This window comes from Ictalurus furcatus, chromosome 7 (genome assembly GCF_023375685.1).
Source record: "Ictalurus furcatus strain D&B chromosome 7, Billie_1.0, whole genome shotgun sequence".
Taxonomy (NCBI): Eukaryota; Metazoa; Chordata; class Actinopteri; order Siluriformes; family Ictaluridae; genus Ictalurus; species Ictalurus furcatus.
The window spans coordinates 13632637-13652904 of NC_071261.1; the positions used below are offsets into that span (position 1 = coordinate 13632637).

The 20268-nt window shown below is 48.0% G+C and overlaps 1 protein-coding gene across 1 annotated transcript; it reads left to right on the forward strand.

Moving 5' to 3' along the window:
• Positions 1 to 7: 7 nt before the first annotated feature.
• On the forward strand, positions 8 to 7737 carry slitrk3b (SLIT and NTRK-like family, member 3b). Its single transcript, XM_053628689.1, has 3 exons — positions 8 to 39; positions 1612 to 1855; positions 2574 to 7737. Exon 3 carries the CDS (start codon positions 2593 to 2595, stop codon positions 5164 to 5166), a length of 2574 nt encoding a protein of 857 aa, XP_053484664.1. The 5' UTR covers positions 8 to 39; positions 1612 to 1855; positions 2574 to 2592; the 3' UTR covers positions 5167 to 7737.
• The last annotated feature ends 12531 nt before the right edge of the window (positions 7738 to 20268 follow it).

Sequence of the window (20268 nt, forward strand, 5' to 3'; positions counted from 1 at the left end):
TGTTCCCGGGATATTCACGGGATATACGATAGGACCAGGGTAGGGCACTTATAGAATTCGAATGAATGAATGAGTGAAGGAACTGTATTCGAGTTTTAGTAGGGTAAAATGTTTAGCATATTAATATATGTTAATATGAAGTATAATTATGTAACATTTCAGTACTACTAACAGAATATGGTTTAGCATTAGCTACACAAACCACAGAAGGTGAAATTGTGTCACGTTCTTAAACAACAAAAATCTTAAAGAGATAAAAATTTATATGGTGGAATGGGTGAGCAAGAAACTCAACCAGGAAACATTCATGTGGTGAAAATGAGAAATGTTGCTAGGTTAGTGGGAAACTGGACACAGTATAATTTGCTCATGACTGCGAATAATGTAGCTAGCTAGCAAAATTAAAGCTAATCCTTTATACAGCTAGTGACAGTAAAAACATGTCAGTATTATCTGGAACTTTGACATTTTACTCAGATGTGTCAATAATTTACTTAGAAAAGTCTGAAATTACACTTAGCGTAAAGCTAATTAACATGGGTTCTGCCGTATTTGTTGACGTGTCACAACTCGAAAATTTAGATGTCAAGTAAAATCTTCACGTAAACACTATGAACCTACATATTATGGTGTAAAGTTTTGTTGTTGTTTTCTTTTACACTGAACGGTAACAAAAACATGCACATTGTTCACATGGTTAAAGTGAGAACCCTGTTGCTATGCATCTGGGAAATGAGGGCCCAGCTAGCTATAAAAATATCAGGATTATTCCGAACATTGATATTTACCTCAGATGTGTTGATTAATTTGTGATAAATGACTCGAATTTCACTTTAATTATATGTTAAAGTTTAAATGGTGACAATTTTGTGACAGCTGAGAATTGGTGACAATTCTCAATACGGCGGTATTAGTTTAAAGTTTAAACTAATACCGCCGTATTGAGAATTGTCACCATCGCATTACACGTCGAAAAACGTTTGACGTCGAACGAAATCTTCACATAAAGTTATTCCGTTTGTCAATTTCTATTTACATTTACAATAGTGGGTCACTAAAGTGAGAACACCATTGCTAGGCAACTGAGAAACTGGACGCTGAGTAGATCTATAACCTTGCTCATGACTGAAGATAGCAACATAGCGAGCTAGCTAGCAAAAGCAAAATGCTAGAGTTTTATACTGAGTGTGATAGTAATAACATGTCAGGTTTAATAAGAATGTCGACATTTTCCTCAGATGTGTTGATAAATCGCTGAGAAAAGACCCAGAGGTCATAATATTGTCTTACTCAGAGTAAGGTCAAAAATAAGATTACTGCTGTCCATGTAAACGTAGTCACTGTAACTACACTTAGCATCAACAGCTAACACAAACTATATGGGTTCCGCCATTTTGAGTATTTATTTATTTATTTATTTATTTATTTATTTATCACATGATGAGAACAGAGAGTGATGAATGATGTGGAGGAAGCAGTGAGTGATGAGTAAAAAAAAAAAACCAGTCATTATCGTCATCACATGCAGCAGCGCGCGCTCACTCGCTCCTTCTCTCTCACTCTCTCTCTCTCACACACACACACACACGCGTGCGCGCGCATATATACAAGCGCGCGCAGGAGGAGTCGGTGAGGATTTTCCTGCTGCTCATCGAACTGCAGCCTCCGCTTTTCTCCTCCTCCGGTGACAGCTCGAGCTGCATCCTAAAGCACACACACACACACACACTGCTGCAGTCCCGTCACGTCCTCGCGCCTCCATCCGCTTCAGCGCGTGGAAGAAGAAGAGCAATGCATGGTATGAGAACGCGCGCGCGGCTCAACCAGAGCGACATGGAGAACATCAGCGACCACAGTGAGTATTAACCAACCAACACACACACACAGTAGAATGCTATATGTGTGTGTGTGTGTGTGTGTGTGTGTGTGTGTTACATTGCTGCGCATATGACTGATCTCAGACATGACTCAGGGCTGTGTCCCCAGTACGCATAATACTGCATTTATAATGTGTTATAACACATGTACATGATGTGTAAGATGATAGCGCGAGTCTATGAGACACGTCCCTTCTGTTTGCCTTGAAGACATGATCAATAAATCAGAGACATCTTGTATCCGCATCTTCAACTGCCATGTTTATCTCTGAAAAATGGCACAAAAAAAAAGACCGAACGAGGTTCTCCAAGATCACTAGCCCGTGAGCTGAACGTTTTCTCCCACTAGTCCAGGCTCCATTTTATCACCGGAGGCATGTTTAATCTCCATCGATCTGACGGTGGTTTTATTCTCCTCACATCCCTCCTGCTGCTCGCATTAGCTAATGAGGGAGGAGAGTGAGAGAGATTTCCCACAAGGAGATTCTTTAATATTCCTGAGTCATTTATAGCCGACTAGCAAACTCTGCCGAGGCCCCGCGGGACGGTGAAGCCTTCAGACTGCAGCAGCGCGGTGGGCGTACGGTTTTATCTCGCCACATTCAGAACTACACCATATTTTCAGTCTAAAAAAGCAGATGTTATATCGGCAAGATTCGAACGATAATCCTGAATCTCTTTGTTGTTGGTTTTCAGTGCAGTGAAGGAGCTCCTGATGTCGTCCACATTCGGAGGAACGATGCTGTGGATCGTCCTGCTAAGCAGTGTCGGCGTCAATCTCGTCCGGACGACTCCCATCCCTCTGCTGGATGAATCGGAGGAGATTGACGAGCCTTGTTTCCATCCCTGCTACTGCGAGGTGAAAGAGGGACTGTTCCACGTCCACTGCGATGGCAAAGGTTTCACCAACGTCAGCCAGGTGGCTCAGTCCTGGATCAGACCGTTTAAGCTCTACCTGCAGAAGAACACCATACGCAAGCTGTACTTTAACAACTTCCTGCACCTGAACAACGCCGTAGCCGTGAACCTGGGCAACAACGCGCTGCAGGACATCCAAGCCGGTGCCTTTAATGGACTGAGCTCCTTGAAGAGGCTTTACCTCCATGAGAACAAGCTGGAGGTGTTCCGCAATGACACGTTCCTCGGCCTGGAGAGCCTGGAATACCTGCAAGCCGACTACAATGTCATCAGGCGGATCGAGAGCGGCGCGTTTAGACACCTCCACAAACTCCGGGTGCTGATCCTCAATGATAACCTGATACCCGCGTTACCGCCATTCCTCTTCAGATCCGTCTCGCTTACACACCTGGACCTCAGAGGAAACCGCCTAAAGAATCTGAGCTACCGAGGAGCACTGGAGTACATCGGGAGAAACCTGATGGAGATCCAGCTGGAGGAGAACCCATGGAACTGCGCGTGCGATATCGTCCAGCTGCGGGCCTGGCTGGAGAGAATACCGTACACGTCCGTGGTGGGAGAGATAACGTGTGAGTATCCATTCCACCTGCACGGCAAAGACCTCAGAGAGATCAAGCGGCGCGAGCTCTGCCCGGCGCTGACGGATGCCGAAGTTGAGGCCAATCTAGGAATCCCTCATTCAGCAGGAAGAGTGAGACCAACCAAGCCTTCGTCTATGTTCTCCGCAAACCAGAACACAGTGTCGTCAGTGGAACAGAAGAACCTGAAACCAACGCGAAGGCCGAGGCCGTCGAAAACCCCGCCCACACCGCGCAGCATTTATCCAAACCATCCTCCAATCGCTGGATACGAGACGAGGCCACCCATCCCCATCATCTGCCCCATAGAGTGCACCTGCAACTTGCACATCAATGACCTCGGCCTGACCGTGAACTGCAAGGAGAATGGATTTCACAATGTTTCTGAGCTAACGCCGCGACCGCTAAATGCAAAGAAGCTCTACCTGAGCGGGAATCTGATCCAGAGGATACACAGGTCTGACTTTTGGAATTTTTCCAGTCTGGATTTGTTACACTTAGGAAACAACCAAATATTTTATGTCGAGGAAGGTGCTTTTGCCAATTTACCCAATTTACGCAGTCTGTATCTAAACGGGAATAACATCGAGAAGCTAACAGCGGACATGTTCCACGGCCTGCAGAGTCTGCACTACTTGTATTTTGAATACAACGAGATAAAGGAAGTTCAGCCGGCGGCGTTTAGCCCGATGCCTGCGCTTCAGCTTTTGTTTCTGAATAACAATCTTCTGCATTCGCTTCCTGTGGGCGCGTTCGAGGGAACGTCGCTCGCTCGGCTCAACCTGCGCAACAACTACTTCCCTCACCTGCCAGTGGGCGGGGTTTTAGAGCACCTGCACTCTGTGGTGCAGATCGACCTGAATCAGAACCCCTGGGACTGTGCGTGCGAGATCGTTCCGTTAAAACAGTGGTTGGATACGTTAAGCTCGGTGGTCATCGTTGGCGAGGTGCTGTGTAAGACGCCAGACACCATGTTGGGGAAGGATTTGCGCTCTCTGAGCCCGGAGGTGATTTGCCCCGAGCTTTTAAGGCCGTCCTCGTCTCCAGATGAACATGAGATGGAGTTTTCGCCTTCGTTCCCTCCTAAAGCTGTCATTCCTCTTTCTGTGCTCGTCCTTAGCCTTGTCATCCTGTTTGTCTCGTCGTTCTTTGCTGCTGCGGCACTCTGCACGTTTATTATGAAAAAGCGCGACAAGCTTCCATTTAGGAAGCAGGAAGAGGCGGGGCTAACCGGAATCCAGATAGAGTGTGGAATATTTACAGAAACTCCACCCACACTGCCCGAAACTCCACCCTCTAACCATGTCTATGAATGCATCACTGTGCCAGCTTCGCAATGTGCAGCTTACGAGCGTGGGCGAGACGGGGCAGGGCCTCTAGGGCTTTGCAAGCAGGAGGCGGGGCCTCTAGAGTGCAAGATGGAAGGTGCGGATTGTGGTGAGAGCGGCTCCAATTACAGAACGGTGCTTGAAAAAGAGGAGGAGTGGACGACTGTAGTCAGCCATGCTCCCATCAACACCGTGACTGATATTGCCGGTTTCCATGGGAATGGAATACTCTGTCCGACGGTGATTGACAGCCAAGGGCCAACACCCAAAGTGGGATTGGTACACAGCCTTTTCGGGACGAGTTCCTGGCTGGGCGACATCAGTCCAAAGCGAGCGGTTGCCCCGGACGCAGAGTCGAGGACAGACTGCGCTAATCAAACCCCGGGCGATTACACCAACCTCAGCGCGAGACTGAAAACCAAAATGGATTACGTTGATGCGCTGGAGAGATCGTATCAGTTTTAAAACATTTACGATCAAATAAAAGTCTCGACTTCCCCGTCGTCTTTCTTCCAGGAATGAATAATGGTAAGACTGAACGCCACGTTGCTCCGGAGGAAATCCCTTACTCTGACTTTTATAACAAGTGCCTTCATGAGAGCAGCCAGCAACGATGTAAAGATGATTATTTTTATACAATTACAGTTTATTTATCTAAAACACAGATTTAGGGCAAAAGGACAAAGCTGCAAAAGGAAGGAACGACACGTCCGAACCACAGATCTCCATATTAGACACCTACGTAGCTGATGACATCATTACTTACGCTATTGTGTGATGAGGAAATCTAAAATAACCTGTACGGTTAGCTTGTGTGTAACGTAAAGGACTCGGGGGGGGGCGGGGGTTAAAGAGGTTTATTTACAGGAATGTAAACAACAGGCAAGGCACATTAAAAATAAAAAAAATCATGCCGAGAACGTTCACAATACCGAATCGTTGGCAAGACTTTCTCCACATTTCAGTGGTGACCACGTGTTTATATATACGGCTAGACCTAGAAAAGCGTGGAGTTTTTCGGTATTCGTTTGCGGTATAGAATATTCAGGTGAGGGCGCCCTCTTCTGGTGTGGAGGTGAATCGTCACGATATGAACAACGATTGAGTCACAATCACGTATCACTTGACACGTACATCCCGTAAAATTTTTTTCTTTTCTTTTTTTAACTGGGGTGAACTGTTTTTTTTTTTGTTGTTTTTTTTTGAGAAACGTGACTTTACACAGTACTTTGATATTAACGAAGCAGATTTTAACAAGTACATAAGAAATTTAGCGCTAAATAATGAAATCGTTGCACTGTTACTGTAGTATTATAATAACATTTAACATCATCCAGTGTGACATCGTACGCAAACGGCAACATTTACCTAAATATAATCGCTACAAGCACGCAGCATTATACGATTTATTTTTGTTTAAAAAATTATATCATTTTATTAATTTTGCATGAAATTCTGTGAATTATAATACGCTGGGATTTAACGCAGTTATTTCTACTTGCGGTTGTTTTATTGCACTAATGGTAGCCGAACTACATCGCGCATAACAACCCAAAACACTCTCATTTTTATATATATATATATATATATATATATGTATACATATATTTCTATTTTAAAATCGAACATTTAGCTACTTTAGACAACAAAGCTTCTAGATTAGCTAGAAGAAAGCATAGTTAGCATTTCCTTAATTAGCTAGCTGACTAACATACGCCAATATGCTTGAGATGTAAATATTTATTTCAAAATGCTCGTCTAGGATGCATGAATGTTTAATCGTTAACATTACTTCAAACAACTTTTCCAGTCTTCCATATCTTGCTGCTAAGTGATATACCTTTTGCTACCAGTAGCTTGTAAGCTATAATGCTAACCGAGTGAAAAAATCGTAGAAGAGAAAAACGGAAGATTCATTGTGAAGAATAAAATATTTTCTTGAATTATTAGGGCGAGCACCAACATTAGCCAGCCGGATAACATAAGGGCAAACTTTCCAAAGAAACATCAGATAAAAGTTACCTATAATTAAGAATAACTAGCTAATGCCAGAGAAAACGGCCCAAAGTAAAGGTAACTAATGTCAGAAAATATCTATAAATTGCCTAGCTAAAAAAAATTAATAAAAACAAGCTAGCTAATTTGAAAAATATACTAATTCAAAATGGCTAGCGAACACCAGTGTATATTACCCAAACAGAAGTTAGCTATTGTTAAAAAATATCCACAAACTGGCTAGCTAAAAATAGAGTAAATTCCTGAAACAAGATTCGCTCATTTTAAAATTCGACCCAAACAAATAATAATACACATTAGTTTTAATTCCTTGAACAAAAACTAGCTAATGTAAATGATATCTACAAACAATCTAGGTAGCTAAGGTCAGAGAAAAGTCCTTAAACAGAAACTAGCTAACGTTTAAAAAAAATTCCTCAGAGCGAACTGGCTAGCTAATATCAGAGGAAATTTCCACATAAATAAATAAATAAATAAAATTGGCTCTGGGGAATTCTAGCTAATTTTACAGGCTATACCCAAAGAAAAGTTAGCATGCTAGTTCAAGGGGTTCAGTATCAACAGTGCGCACTATCTAGGGCACTAATATGGATATCTGTGGTATGAAGCCTGGCTTCTATTCTGTGGATTGTTTTAGTTTTTTCTTTCCCGTGATTAGCGACGTTTCAGAGACGCAGTAAAACTGTACAGCGTTTTTATTCCACATTTAATCTGATCATGGTTACGGACGGCGACGAGGCCGGCCGCTCATTTTTATAATCATCCATCTGCGTGCAGGACGTGTGCTTATATTTATTCTTATATTTCAGTGTGTTATTAATTATTAATTATTCTTAATTATTATTCCTGTACATCATGTTTAATTAATCAGTGTACGATGATTCTGCCTCTCGTTTAGCCTGAACTGAATAAAGGAAGATAAACGCTAATCGCTAAGTATTGCTCATGCTAATGTGCACTTGTTCACTTCCCCTAGTTACTCTGAAGTGTGTGCCACCTACATTGCACACTTACACACTGTATTAGCTCACTGACTAGCTAACATCTAGCTAGCATACAAATAGCCTGATAACTAACTGATTGTTAATATGCCTAACATGCTAAGTTACTGAATTTGCTATCTAGCAAGCAGGATAACTAACGAATTTGCTAAACAGTTGACTTGCTAGCTGATTTGTCATGTAGCCTGCTTGCTGGTTGCCGAACACACTAATTCTCTATTTTGCTGTGAGCAAAACAACCTAGTGTGTAATATTCATTACATCAGATTAAATATTACTGCTGTTAGCATATTTGAGCTAACATGATAACTAGCTGAATTAAAGTAGCTAGATTGCTAACTACCATGCAAATCATCTATTTCACTATCTAGCTACCCTTATCTAGAAAACCAATCAGGCTAGCTAGTAGTGTGTAAATGACCTGGATTGCCACCTAACTACCCTGATAATTAACTGACTGTGCTAAATATCAGGCTTGGTAAAAAACTAATGTGCTAATTGCCTGGCTGGCTCTTTAACTAGCATAATATTGAGATGCCACCACTGGAAGAAGTCAACAAGGGGTGACATCGCTGTTAGCGCTTCCTTCCATGTCTTCATCTTGACGTCATAGCTTAATTCAGCTAGCTCGCTAGCAAACTCGGCCACTTTTTAAGTGGCACAATGTAACAGTTTAAATAAATTCAGCTAGTGTGCTTGTGAATGTGATTAGCATCAGATTGCTCCTGTTAGAGATGTAATGGTTAACGCTAGTTATGCTAACACTCTTAGATGGCTAACAGCCCGGGGCTTAGCTAATTCTATTTTGTAATAACGGTACTTTATGATAAGCATTGTGTCAGGGTGATGTCATAGTATCATGTTTGTGATTGGCTAATCAGATTAAATGTAACTCTACCTGTCTCACTCTCCATCTGTCTCACTCTCTACCTGTCTCACTTTCTATCTCTTTCTTTCCGTCATCTACTCTTCTTTGTCTTACTCTCCGTCTGTATCTTTGTAATCCACCTGTCCCTGTCTCACTCTCTATCTGTTTCTCATACAGTGATCCACTCATCCCTGTCTCACTTTTTATTTGCCTCACTCTCCCTGTCTCACTCTTCCTGTCTCTTTCTGTCATTTGCTCATCTCTGTCTCTCTCCCTTGTCTCACATGGGAAACTCAAACTTCCTGTAGTTGAACCCAGCAGTGTTAGTGCTGTGCTAGCGAGGGTTAGTGAGTTTTAGTGATGTTTCCCGCATGTATCCCATCAGCCCTGAGTTAGGGAGTTAGTGGGAAAACTGGCACCTGTGTCGGAATGCGTATATGTAAGGAAGTCTAAATATATCCCAGCTGCTGACGTTAGCTTCTCCGGTTACATCCTTAACGATCCGCCCACGGGGATAAAAATAGCACAGCTAATGCTATAAGCTAAGTGTGTGTACATATTAAAATGTGTCAGTGTCTACTCTCTTAGATTTAATAATAACACACACTGCAGCTCCTTTTACACACACTGCGCTATAACTCCGTCTCCATGACAATTACAGATGTCTCATTGGCTACAGGAATGCTAGTTACACGCTAACAGTAGTGATAAATTAACAGTGCGTAACACTTCCTGTTTCTAATGAGTCACCCTGTGTGAAAGGGGGCGGAGTTTACACTCTCTCTCTACTTGGCTTTCTAACTTTCTATCATTCACTCATCCCTTTCTCACTCTCAATGTGTCTCACTCTATCTCTCCCTGTCTCACTCGCTTTCTATCTATCCAATCATTCCTTTCTCACTCTCTACCTGTCTCACTCTCTCGCTCCCTCTCTCACTTTATCCACTCATTCCTTTCTCACTCTCTGCCTGTCTTACTGTCTCTTCCTGTCTCATTCTTTCTTTATATCTATTCATCCCTTTCTCATACTGTACCTGTCTCTCTCTCTGACATTCACTCATTCCTATCCTATCATCATGTGTTGTAACGGGAGCATGTTGTAATGGGAGAGTGTGTTGTAATGGTAGCGTGTTATAACGGGAGCGCGTTGTAACGGGAGCATGTTGTAACAGTAGCGTGTTGTAACGGTAGCGTGCTGTAACGGGAGAGCGTGTTGTAACGGGAGCGTGTGTTTTAACGGGAGCGTGTTGTAACGGGATAACGCGTTGTAACGGTAGCGTGTTGTAACGGGAGAGCGTGTTGTAACGGGAGTGCGTGTTGTAACGGGAGCGCGTGTTGTAACGGGAGAGCGTGTTGTAACGGTAGCGTGTTGTAATGGGAGCGCGTGTTGTAACGGGAGAGCGTGTTGTAACGGTAGCGTGTTGTAACAGGAGCGCGTTGTAACAGAAGCGCGTGTTGTAACGGGAGCGCGTGTTGTAACAGTAGCGTGTTGTAACGGGAGCACGTGTTGTAACGGTACCGTGTTGTAACGGTAGAGTGTTGTAACGGGAGCGTGTTGTAATGGGAGAGCGTGTTGTAACGGGAGCGTGTTGTAACGGTAGCGTGTTATTAAGGGAGCACGTGTTGTAACGGGAGAGCGCATTGTAACGGGAGCGTGTTGTAATGGGAGAGCGTGTTGTAACGGGAGAGCGTGTTATTAAGGGAGCACGTGTTGTAACGGGAGAGCGTGTTGTAACAGGAGCGCGTTTTGTAACAGGAGCGCGTGTTGTAACGGGGGAGCGTGTTGTGACGGGAGCGCGTTGTAATGGGAGTGCGTGTTGTAACGGGAGAGCGTGTTGTAACGGGAGCGCGTGTTGTAACGGGAGTGCGTGTTGTAACGCGAGAGCCTGTTGTAACGGGAGCGTGTTGTAACGGTAGCGTGTTGTAACGGGAGCGTGTGTTGTAACGGGGGAGCGTGTTGTAACGGGAGCGCGTGTTGTAACGGGGGAGCGTGTTGTAACGGGAGCGCGTTGTAATGGGAGTGCGTGTTGTAACGGGAGAGCGTGTTGTAACGGGAGCGTGTTGTAACGGGAGTGCGTGTTGTAACGCGAGAGCCTGTTGTAATGGGAGCGTGTTGTAACGGTAGCGTGTTGTAACGGGAGCGCGTGTTGTAACGGGGGAGCGTGTTGTAACGGTAGCGTGTTGTAACGGGAGCGCGTTGTAACAGAAGCGCGTGTTGTAACGGGAGCGCGTGTTGTAACGGTAGCGTGTTGTAACAGTAGCGTGTTGTAACGGGAGCGCGTGTTGTAACGGTAGAGTGTTGTAACAGGAGCGTGTTGTAATGGGAGAGCGTGTTGTAATGGGAGAGCGTGTTGTAACAGTAGCGTGTTATTAAGGGAGCGCGTGTTGTAACGGGAGAGCGCATTGTAACGGGAGCGTGTTGTAATGGGAGAGCGTGTTGTAACGGGAGAGCGTGTTATTAAGGGAGCACGTGTTGTAACGGGAGCGTGTTGTAACAGGAGGGCGTTTTGTAACGGGGCGCGTGTTGTAACGGGGGAGCGTGTTGTAACGGTAGCGTGTTGTAACTGAAGAGCGTGTTGTAACGGTAGCGTGTTATTAAGGGAGCGCGTGTTGTAACGGTAACGTGTTGTAATGGAAGCGCGTGTTGTAACGCGAGAGCATGTTGTAACGGGAGCGTGTTGTAACGGTAGCGTGTTGTAACGGGAGTGCGTGTTGTAACGCGAGAGCCTGTTGTAACGGGAGTGCGTGTTGTATTGGGAGCGTGTTGTAATGGGAGAGCGTGTTGTTAAGGTAGTGTGTTGTAATGGTAGTGTGTTGTAACGGGAGCATGTTGTAACGGGACAGCATGTTGTAACAGTAGCGTGTTGTAACGGGAGCATGTTGTAATGGGACAGCGTGTTGTAACGGTAGCGCATTGTAACAGTAGCGCATTGTAACGGTAGCGCATTGTAACGGGCGCGCGTTGTAATGGGAGCGCGTGTTGTAACGGGAGCGCGTGTTGTAACGGGGGAGCGTGTTGTAACGGTAGCGTGTTGTAATGGGAGAGAGTGTTGTAACGGGAGTGTGTTGTAACGGTAGCGTGTTGTAACGGGAGTGCGTGTTGTAACGCGAGAGCGTGTTGTAACGGGAGCGCGTGTTGTAATGGGAGTGCGTGTTGTAACGGCAGTGCGTGTTGTAACACGAGAGCGTGTTGTAATGGGAGTGTGTTGTAATGGGAGTGCGTGTTGTAACGGGAGTGCGTGTTGTAACGCGAGAGCCTGTTGTAACGGGAGCGTGTTGTAACGGGAGAGCGTGTTGTAACGGGAGAGCGTGATGTAACGGGAGTGCGTGTAGTAATGAGAGCGTGTTGTAACGGGAGCGTGTTGTAACGGGAGCGCGTGTTGTAACGGGGGAGCGTGTTGTAACGGTAGCGCGTTGTAACAGGAGCGCGTTGTAACAGAAGCGCGTGTTGTAACGGGAGCGCGTGTTGTAACGGTAGCGCGTGTTGTAACGGGAGCGCGTGTTGTAACGGTAGAGTGTTGTAACGGGAGCGTGTTGTAATGGGAGAGCGTGTTGTAATGGGAGAGCGTGTTGTAATGGGAGAGCGTGTTGTAACAGTAGCGTGTTATTAAGGGAGCGCGTGTTGTAACGGGAGAGCGCATTGTAACAGGAGCGTGTTGTAATGGGAGAGCGTGTTGTAACGGGAGAGCGTGTTATTAAGGGAGCACGTGTTGTAACGGGAGCGTGTTGTAACGGGAGCGTGTTGTAACGGGAGCATGTTGTAACGGTAGCGCGTTGTAACAGAAGTGCGTGTTGTAACGGGAGCGCGTGTTGTAACGGTAGCGTGTTGTAACAGTAGCATGTTGTAACGGGAGCGCGTGTTGTAACGGTAGAGTGTTGTAACGGGAGCGTGTTGTAATGGGAGAGCGTGTTGTAATGGGAGAGCGTGTTGTAATGGGAGAGCGTGTTGTAACAGTAGCGTGTTATTAAGGGAGCGCGTGTTGTAACGGGAGAGCGCGTTTTGTAACGGGAGCGCGTGCTGTAACGGGGGAGCGTGTTGTAACGGGAGCGCGTGTTGTAATGGGAGCGCGTGTTGTAACGGGAGCGCGTGTTGTAACGGGGGAGCGTGTTGTAACGGGAGCATGTTGTAACGGTAGCGCGTTGTAACAGAAGTGCGTGTTGTAACGGGAGCGCGTGTTGTAACGGTAGCGTGTTGTAACAGTAGCGTGTTGTAACGGGAGTGCGTGTTGTAACGGTACCGTGTTGTAACGGTAGAGTGTTGTAACGGGAGCGTGTTGTAATGGGAGAGCGTGTTGTAACAGTAGCGTGTTATTAAGGGAGCGCGTGTTGTAACGGGAGAGCGCATTGTAACGGGAGCGTGTTGTAATGGGAGAGCGTGTTGTAACGGGAGAGCGTGTTATTAAGGGAGCACGTGTTGTAACGGGAGCGTGTTGTAACGGGAGCGTGTTGTAACAGAAGCGCGTTTTGTAACGGGAGCGCGTGTTGTAACGGGGGAGCGTGTTGTAACGGGAGCGCGTTGTATTGGGAGCGCGTGTTGTAACGGGAGCGCGTGTTGTAACGGGGGAGCGTGTTGTAACGGGAGCGTGTTGTAACGGTAGCGTGTTGTAACTGAAGAGCGTGTTGTAACGGGAGCGTGTTGTAACGGTAGCGTGTTATTAAGGGAGCGCGTGTTGTAACGGTAACGTGTTGTAATGGAAGCGCGTGTTGTAACGCGAGAGCATGTTGTAACGGGAGCGTGTTGTAACAGTAGTGTGTTGTAACGGGAGTGCGTGTTGTAACGCGAGAGCCTGTTGTAACGGGAGCGTGTTGTAACGGGAGCGTGTTGTAACGGTAGCGTGTTGTAACGGGAGTGCGTGTAGTAACGGGAGTGTGTGTTGTAACGGGAGAGCGTGTTGTAACGGGAGCGTGTTGTAACGGTAGCATGTTGTATTGGGAGCGTGTTGTAATGGGAGAGCATGTTGTTAAGGTAGTGTGTTGTAATGGTAGTGTGTTGTAACGGGAGCATGTTGTAACGGGACAGCATGTTGTAACGGGAGCATGTTGTAATGGGACAGCGTGTTGTAACGGTAGCGCATTGTAACAGTAGCGCATTGTAACGGTAGCGCGTTGTAACGGGCGCACGTTGTAATGGGAGCGCGTGTTGTAACGGGAGTGCGTGTTGTAACGGGGGAGCGTGTTGTAACGGTAGCGTGTTGTAAAGGGAGAGAGTGTTGTAACGGTAGCGTGTTGTAACGGGAGCGCGTGTTGTAACGCGAGAGCGTGTTGTAACGGGAGCGTGTTGTAATGGGAGTGCGTGTTGTGACGGGAGTGCGTGTTGTAACACGAGAGCGTGTTGTAATGGGAGCGTGTTGTAATGGGAGTGCATGTTGTAACGGGAGTGCGTGTTGTAACGGGAGTGCGTGTTGTAACGCGAGAGCCTGTTGTAACGGGAGAGCGTGATGTAACGGGAGTGCATGTAGTAATGGGAGAGCGTGTTGTAACGGGAGCGTGTTGTAACGGGAGCGCATGTTGTAACGGGGGAGCGTGTTGTAACGGGAGCGCGTTGTAACGGGAGAGCGTGATGTAACGGGAGTGCATGTAGTAATGGGAGAGCGTGTTGTAACGGGAGCGTGTTGTAACGGGAGCGCATGTTGTAACGCAAGAGCCTGTTGTAACAGGAGAGCGTGTTGTAACGGGAGCGTGTTGTAATGGGAGAGTGTTGTAACGGGAGTGCGTGTAGTAACGCGAGAGCCTGTTGTAACGGGAGCGTGTTGTAACGGGAGTGCGTGTAGTAACGGGAGAGCGTGTTGTAACGGGAGCGTGTTATAATGGGAGAGCGTGTTGTAACGGGAGCGGGTGTTGTAACGGGAGCATGTTGTAACGGGAGGGCGTGTTGTAATGGTAGCGTGTTGTAACGGGAGCACGTTATAACGGGAGCGCGTTGTAACGGTAGCGTGTTGTAACGGGAGAGCGTGCTGTAACGGGAGAGCGTGTTGTAACGGGAGCGTGTGTTTTAACGGGAGAGCATGTTGTAACGGTAGCGCGTTGTAACAGAAGTGCGTGTTGTAACGGGAGCGCGTGTTGTAACGGTAGCGTGTTGTAACAGTAGCATGTTGTAACGGGAGCGCGTGTTGTAACGGTAGAGTGTTGTAACGGGAGCGTGTTGTAATGGGAGAGCGTGTTGTAATGGGAGAGCGTGTTGTAATGGGAGAGCGTGTTGTAACAGTAGCGTGTTATTAAGAGAGCGCGTGTTGTAACGGGAGAGCGCGTTTTGTAACGGGAGCGCGTGCTGTAACGGGGGAGCGTGTTGTAACGGGAGCGCGTGTTGTAATGGGAGCGCGTGTTGTAACGGGGGAGCGTGTTGTAACGGTAGCGTGTTGTAACAGTAGCGTGTTGTAACGGGAGTGCGTGTTGTAACGGTACCGTGTTGTAACGGTAGAGTGTTGTAACGGGAGCGTGTTGTAATGGGAGAGCGTGTTGTAACAGTAGCGTGTTATTAAGGGAGCGCGTGTTGTAACGGGAGAGCGCATTGTAACGGGAGCGTGTTGTAATGGGAGAGCGTGTTGTAACGGGAGAGCGTGTTATTAAGGGAGCACGTGTTGTAACGGGAGCGTGTTGTAACGGGAGCGTGTTGTAACAGAAGCGCGTTTTGTAACGGGAGCGCGTGTTGTAACGGGGGAGCGTGTTGTAACGGGAGCGCGTTGTATTGGGAGCGCGTGTTGTAATGGGAGCGCGTGTTGTAACGGGAGCGCGTGTTGTAACGGGGGAGCGTGTTGTAACGGGAGCGTGTTGTAACGGTAGCGTGTTGTAACTGAAGAGCGTGTTGTAACGGGAGCGTGTTGTAACGGTAGCGTGTTATTAAGGGAGCGCGTGTTGTAACGGTAACGTGTTGTAATGGAAGCGCGTGTTGTAACGCGAGAGCATGTTGTAACGGGAGCGTGTTGTAACAGTAGTGTGTTGTAACGGGAGTGCGTGTTGTAACGCGAGAGCCTGTTGTAACGGGAGCGTGTTGTAACGGGAGCGTGTTGTAACGGTAGCGTGTTGTAACGGGAGTGCGTGTAGTAACGGGAGTGTGTGTTGTAACGGGAGAGCGTGTTGTAACGGGAGCGTGTTGTAACGGTAGCATGTTGTATTGGGAGCGTGTTGTAATGGGAGAGCATGTTGTTAAGGTAGTGTGTTGTAATGGTAGTGTGTTGTAACGGGAGCATGTTGTAACGGGACAGCATGTTGTAACGGGAGCATGTTGTAATGGGACAGCGTGTTGTAACGGTAGCGCATTGTAACAGTAGCGCATTGTAACGGTAGCGCGTTGTAACGGGCGCACGTTGTAATGGGAGCGCGTGTTGTAACGGGAGTGCGTGTTGTAACGGGGGAGCGTGTTGTAACGGTAGCGTGTTGTAAAGGGAGAGAGTGTTGTAACGGTAGCGTGTTGTAACGGGAGCGCGTGTTGTAACGCGAGAGCGTGTTGTAACGGGAGCGTGTTGTAATGGGAGTGCGTGTTGTGACGGGAGTGCGTGTTGTAACACGAGAGCGTGTTGTAATGGGAGCGTGTTGTAATGGGAGTGCATGTTGTAACGGGAGTGCGTGTTGTAACGGGAGTGCGTGTTGTAACGCGAGAGCCTGTTGTAACGGGAGAGCGTGATGTAACGGGAGTGCATGTAGTAATGGGAGAGCGTGTTGTAACGGGAGCGTGTTGTAACGGGAGCGCATGTTGTAACGGGGGAGCGTGTTGTAACGGGAGCGCGTTGTAACGGGAGAGCGTGATGTAACGGGAGTGCATGTAGTAATGGGAGAGCGTGTTGTAACGGGAGCGTGTTGTAACGGGAGCGCATGTTGTAACGCAAGAGCCTGTTGTAACGGGAGCGTGTTGTAATGGGAGAGTGTTGTAACGGGAGTGCGTGTAGTAACGGGAGTGCGTGTAGTAACGCGAGAGCCTGTTGTAACGGGAGCGTGTTGTAACGGGAGTGCGTGTAGTAACGGGAGAGCGTGTTGTAACGGGAGCGTGTTATAATGGGAGAGCGTGTTGTAACGGGAGCGGGTGTTGTAACGGGAGCATGTTGTAACGGGAGGGCGTGTTGTAATGGTAGCGTGTTGTAACGGGAGCACGTTATAACGGGAGCGCGTTGTAACGGGAGCATGTTGTAACATTAGCGTGTTGTAACGGTAGCGTGCTGTAACGGGAGAGCGTGTTGTAACGGGAGCGTGTGTTTTAACGGGAGCGTGTTGTAACGGGGTAACGCGTTGTAACGGTAGCGTGTTGTAACGGGAGAGCGTGCTGTAACGGGAGAGCGTGTTGTAACGGGAGCGTGTGTTTTAACGGGAGCGTGTTGTAACGGGGTAACGCGTTGTAACGGTAGCGTGTTGTAACGGGAGAGCGTGTTGTAACGGGAGTGCGTGTTGTAACGGGAGCGCGTGTTGTAACGGGAGAGCGTGTTGTAACGGTAGCGTGTTGTAATGGGAGCGCGTGTTGTAACGGGAGAGCGTGTTGTAACGGTAGCGTGTTGTAACAGGAGCGCGTTGTAACAGAAGCGCGTGTTGTAACGGGAGCGCGTGTTGTAACGGTAGCGTGTTGTAACAGTAGCGTGTTGTAACGGGAGCGCGTGTTGTAACGGTACCGTGTTGTAACGGTAGAGTGTTGTAACGGGAGCGTGTTGTAATGGGAGAGCGTGTTGTAACGGGAGCGTGTTGTAACGGGAGCGTGTTATTAAGGGAGCACGTGTTGTAACGGGAGAGCGCATTGTAACGGGAGCGTGTTGTAATGGGAGAGCGTGTTGTAACGGGAGAGCGTGTTATTAAGGGAGCACGTGTTGTAACGGGAGAGCGTTGTAATGGGAGTGCGTGTTGTAACGGGAGAGCGTGTTGTAACGGGAGCGCGTGTTGTAACGGGAGTGCGTGTTGTAACGCGAGAGCCTGTTGTAACGGGAGCGTGTTGTAACGGTAGCGTGTTGTAACGGGAGCGTGTGTTGTAACGGGGGAGCGTGTTGTAACGGGAGCGCGTGTTGTAACGGGGGAGCGTGTTGTAACGGGAGCGCGTGTTGTAACGGGGGAGCGTGTTGTAACGGGAGCGCGTTGTAATGGGAGTGCGTGTTGTAACGGGAGAGCGTGTTGTAACGGGAGCGTGTTGTAACGGGAGTGCGTGTTGTAACGCGAGAGCCTCTTGTAATGGGAGCGTGTTGTAACGGTAGCGTGTTGTAACGGGAGCGCGTGTTGTAACGGGGGAGCGTGTTGTAACGGTAGCGTGTTGTAACGGGAGCGCGTTGTAACAGAAGCGCGTGTTGTAACGGGAGCGCGTGTTGTAACGGTAGCGTGTTGTAACAGTAGCGTGTTGTAACGGGAGCGCGTGTTGTAACGGTAGAGTGTTGTAACGGGAGCGTGTTGTAATGGGAGAGCGTGTTGTAATGGGAGAGCGTGTTGTAACAGTAGCGTGTTATTAAGGGAGCGCGTGTTGTAACGGGAGAGCGCATTGTAACGGGAGCGTGTTGTAATGGGAGAGCGTGTTGTAACGGGAGAGCGTGTTATTAAGGGAGCACGTGTTGTAACGGGAGCGTGTTGTAACAGGAGCGCGTTTTGTAACGGGGCGCGTGTTGTAACGGGGGAGCGTGTTGTAACGGGGGAGCGTGTTGTAACGGTAGCGTGTTGTAACTGAAGAGCGTGTTGTAACGGGAGCGTGTTGTAACGGTAGCGTGTTATTAAGGGAGCACGTGTTGTAACGGTAACGTGTTGTAATGGAAGCGCGTGTTGTAACGCGAGAGCATGTTGTAACGGGAGCGTGTTGTAACGGTAGCGTGTTGTAACGGGAGTGCGTGTTGTAACGCGAGAGCCTGTTGTAACGGGAGTGCGTGTTGTATTGGGAGCGTGTTGTAATGGGAGAGCGTGTTGTTAAGGTAGTGTGTTGTAATGGTAGTGTGTTGTAACGGGAGCATGTTGTAACGGGACAGCGTGTTGTAACGGTAGCGCATTGTAACAGTAGCGCATTGTAACGGTAGCGCATTGTAACGGGCGCGCGTTGTAATGGGAGCGCGTGTTGTAACGGGGGAGCGTGTTGTAACGGTAGCGTGTTGTAATGGGAGAGAGTGTTGTAACGGGAGTGTGTTGTAACGGTAGCGTGTTGTAACGGGAGTGCGTGTTGTAACGCGAGAGCGTGTTGTAACGGGAGCGTGTTGTAATGGGAGTGCGTGTTGTAACGGCAGTGCGTGTTGTAACACGAGAGCGTGTTGTAATGGGAGTGTGTTGTAATGGGAGTGCGTGTTGTAACGGGAGTGCGTGTTGTAACGCGAGAGCCTGTTGTAACGGGAGCGTGTTGTAACGGGAGAGCGTGATGTAACGGGAGTGCGTGTAGTAATGAGAGCGTGTTGTAACGGGAGCACGTGTTGTAACGGGAGCACGTGTTGTAACGGGGGAGCGTGTTGTAACGGTAGCGCGTTGTAACAGGAGCGCGTTGTAACAGAAGCGCGTGTTGTAACGGGAGCGCGTGTTGTAACGGTAGCGTGTTGTAACAGTAGCGTGTTGTAACGGGAGCGCGTGTTGTAACGGTAGAGTGTTGTAACGGGAGCGTGTTGTAATGGGAGAGCGTGTTGTAATGGGAGAGCGTGTTGTAACAGTAGCGTGTTATTAAGGGAGCGCGTGTTGTAACGGGAGAGCGCATTGTAACGGGAGCGTGTTGTAATGGGAGAGCGTGTTGTAACGGGAGAGCGTGTTATTAAGGGAGCACGTGTTGTAACGGGAGCATGTTGTAACGGGAGGGCGTGTTGTAATGGTAGCGTGTTGTAACAGGAGCGTGTTGTAACAGGGGTGCGTGTTGTAACGGGAGAGCGTGTTGTAACGGGAGCATGTTGTAATGGGACAGCGTGTTGTAACGGTAGCGCTTTGTAACAGGAGCGTGTTGTAACGGTGACGTGTTGTAATGGGAGCGTGTTGTAATGGGAGAGCGTGTTGTTAAGGTAGTGTGTTGTAATGGTAGCGTGTTGTAACGGGAGCGTGTTGTAACAGGAGAGCGTGTTGTAATGGGAGAGTGTGTTGTAACGGGACAGCGTGTTGTAACGGTAGCACTTTGTAACAGGAGCGCGTTGTAATGGGAGTGCGCGTTGTAACGGGGGAGCGTCTTGTAACGGTGGCGTGTTGTAATGGGAGAGCGTGTTGTTAAGGTAGTGTGTTGTAATGGTAGCGTGTTGTAACGGGAGCATGTTGTAACGGTAGCGTGTTGTAACGGGAGCGTGTTGTAACGGGAGCGTGTTGTAACGGTAGTGCATTGTAACGGGGCGCGCGTTGTAATGGGAGTGCGTGTTGTAACGGGAGCGTGTTGTAACGGGGGAGTGTGTTGTAACGGGAGAGTGTGTTGTAACGGGGGAGCGTGTTGTAACGGGAGCGTGTTTTTAACGGGAGTGTGTTGTAACGGGAGCGCGTGTAGTAACAGGAGCGCGCGTTATAATGGGAGCGCGTGTTGTAACGGGAGCGTGTTGTAATGGGAGAGCATGTTGTAACGGTAGCGTGTTGTAACTGAAGAGCGTGTTGTAACGGGAGCGTGTTGTAACGGGGCGCGCGTTGTAATGGGAGTGCGTGTTGTAACGGGAGCGTGTTGTAACGGGAGCGTGTTGTAACGGTAGCGTGTTGTAACGGGAGTGCGTGTTGTAACGGGAGAGCATGTTGTAACGGGAGCGTGTTGTAATGGGAGCGTGTTGTAATGGGAGCGCCTGTTGTTAAGGT

What these genes read in the sequence shown, in the direction of transcription:
- slitrk3b (XM_053628689.1), top strand. Translation starts at nt 2,593, where the DNA reads ATGTCGTCCACATTCGGAGGAACGATGCTGTGGATCGTCCTGCTAAGC.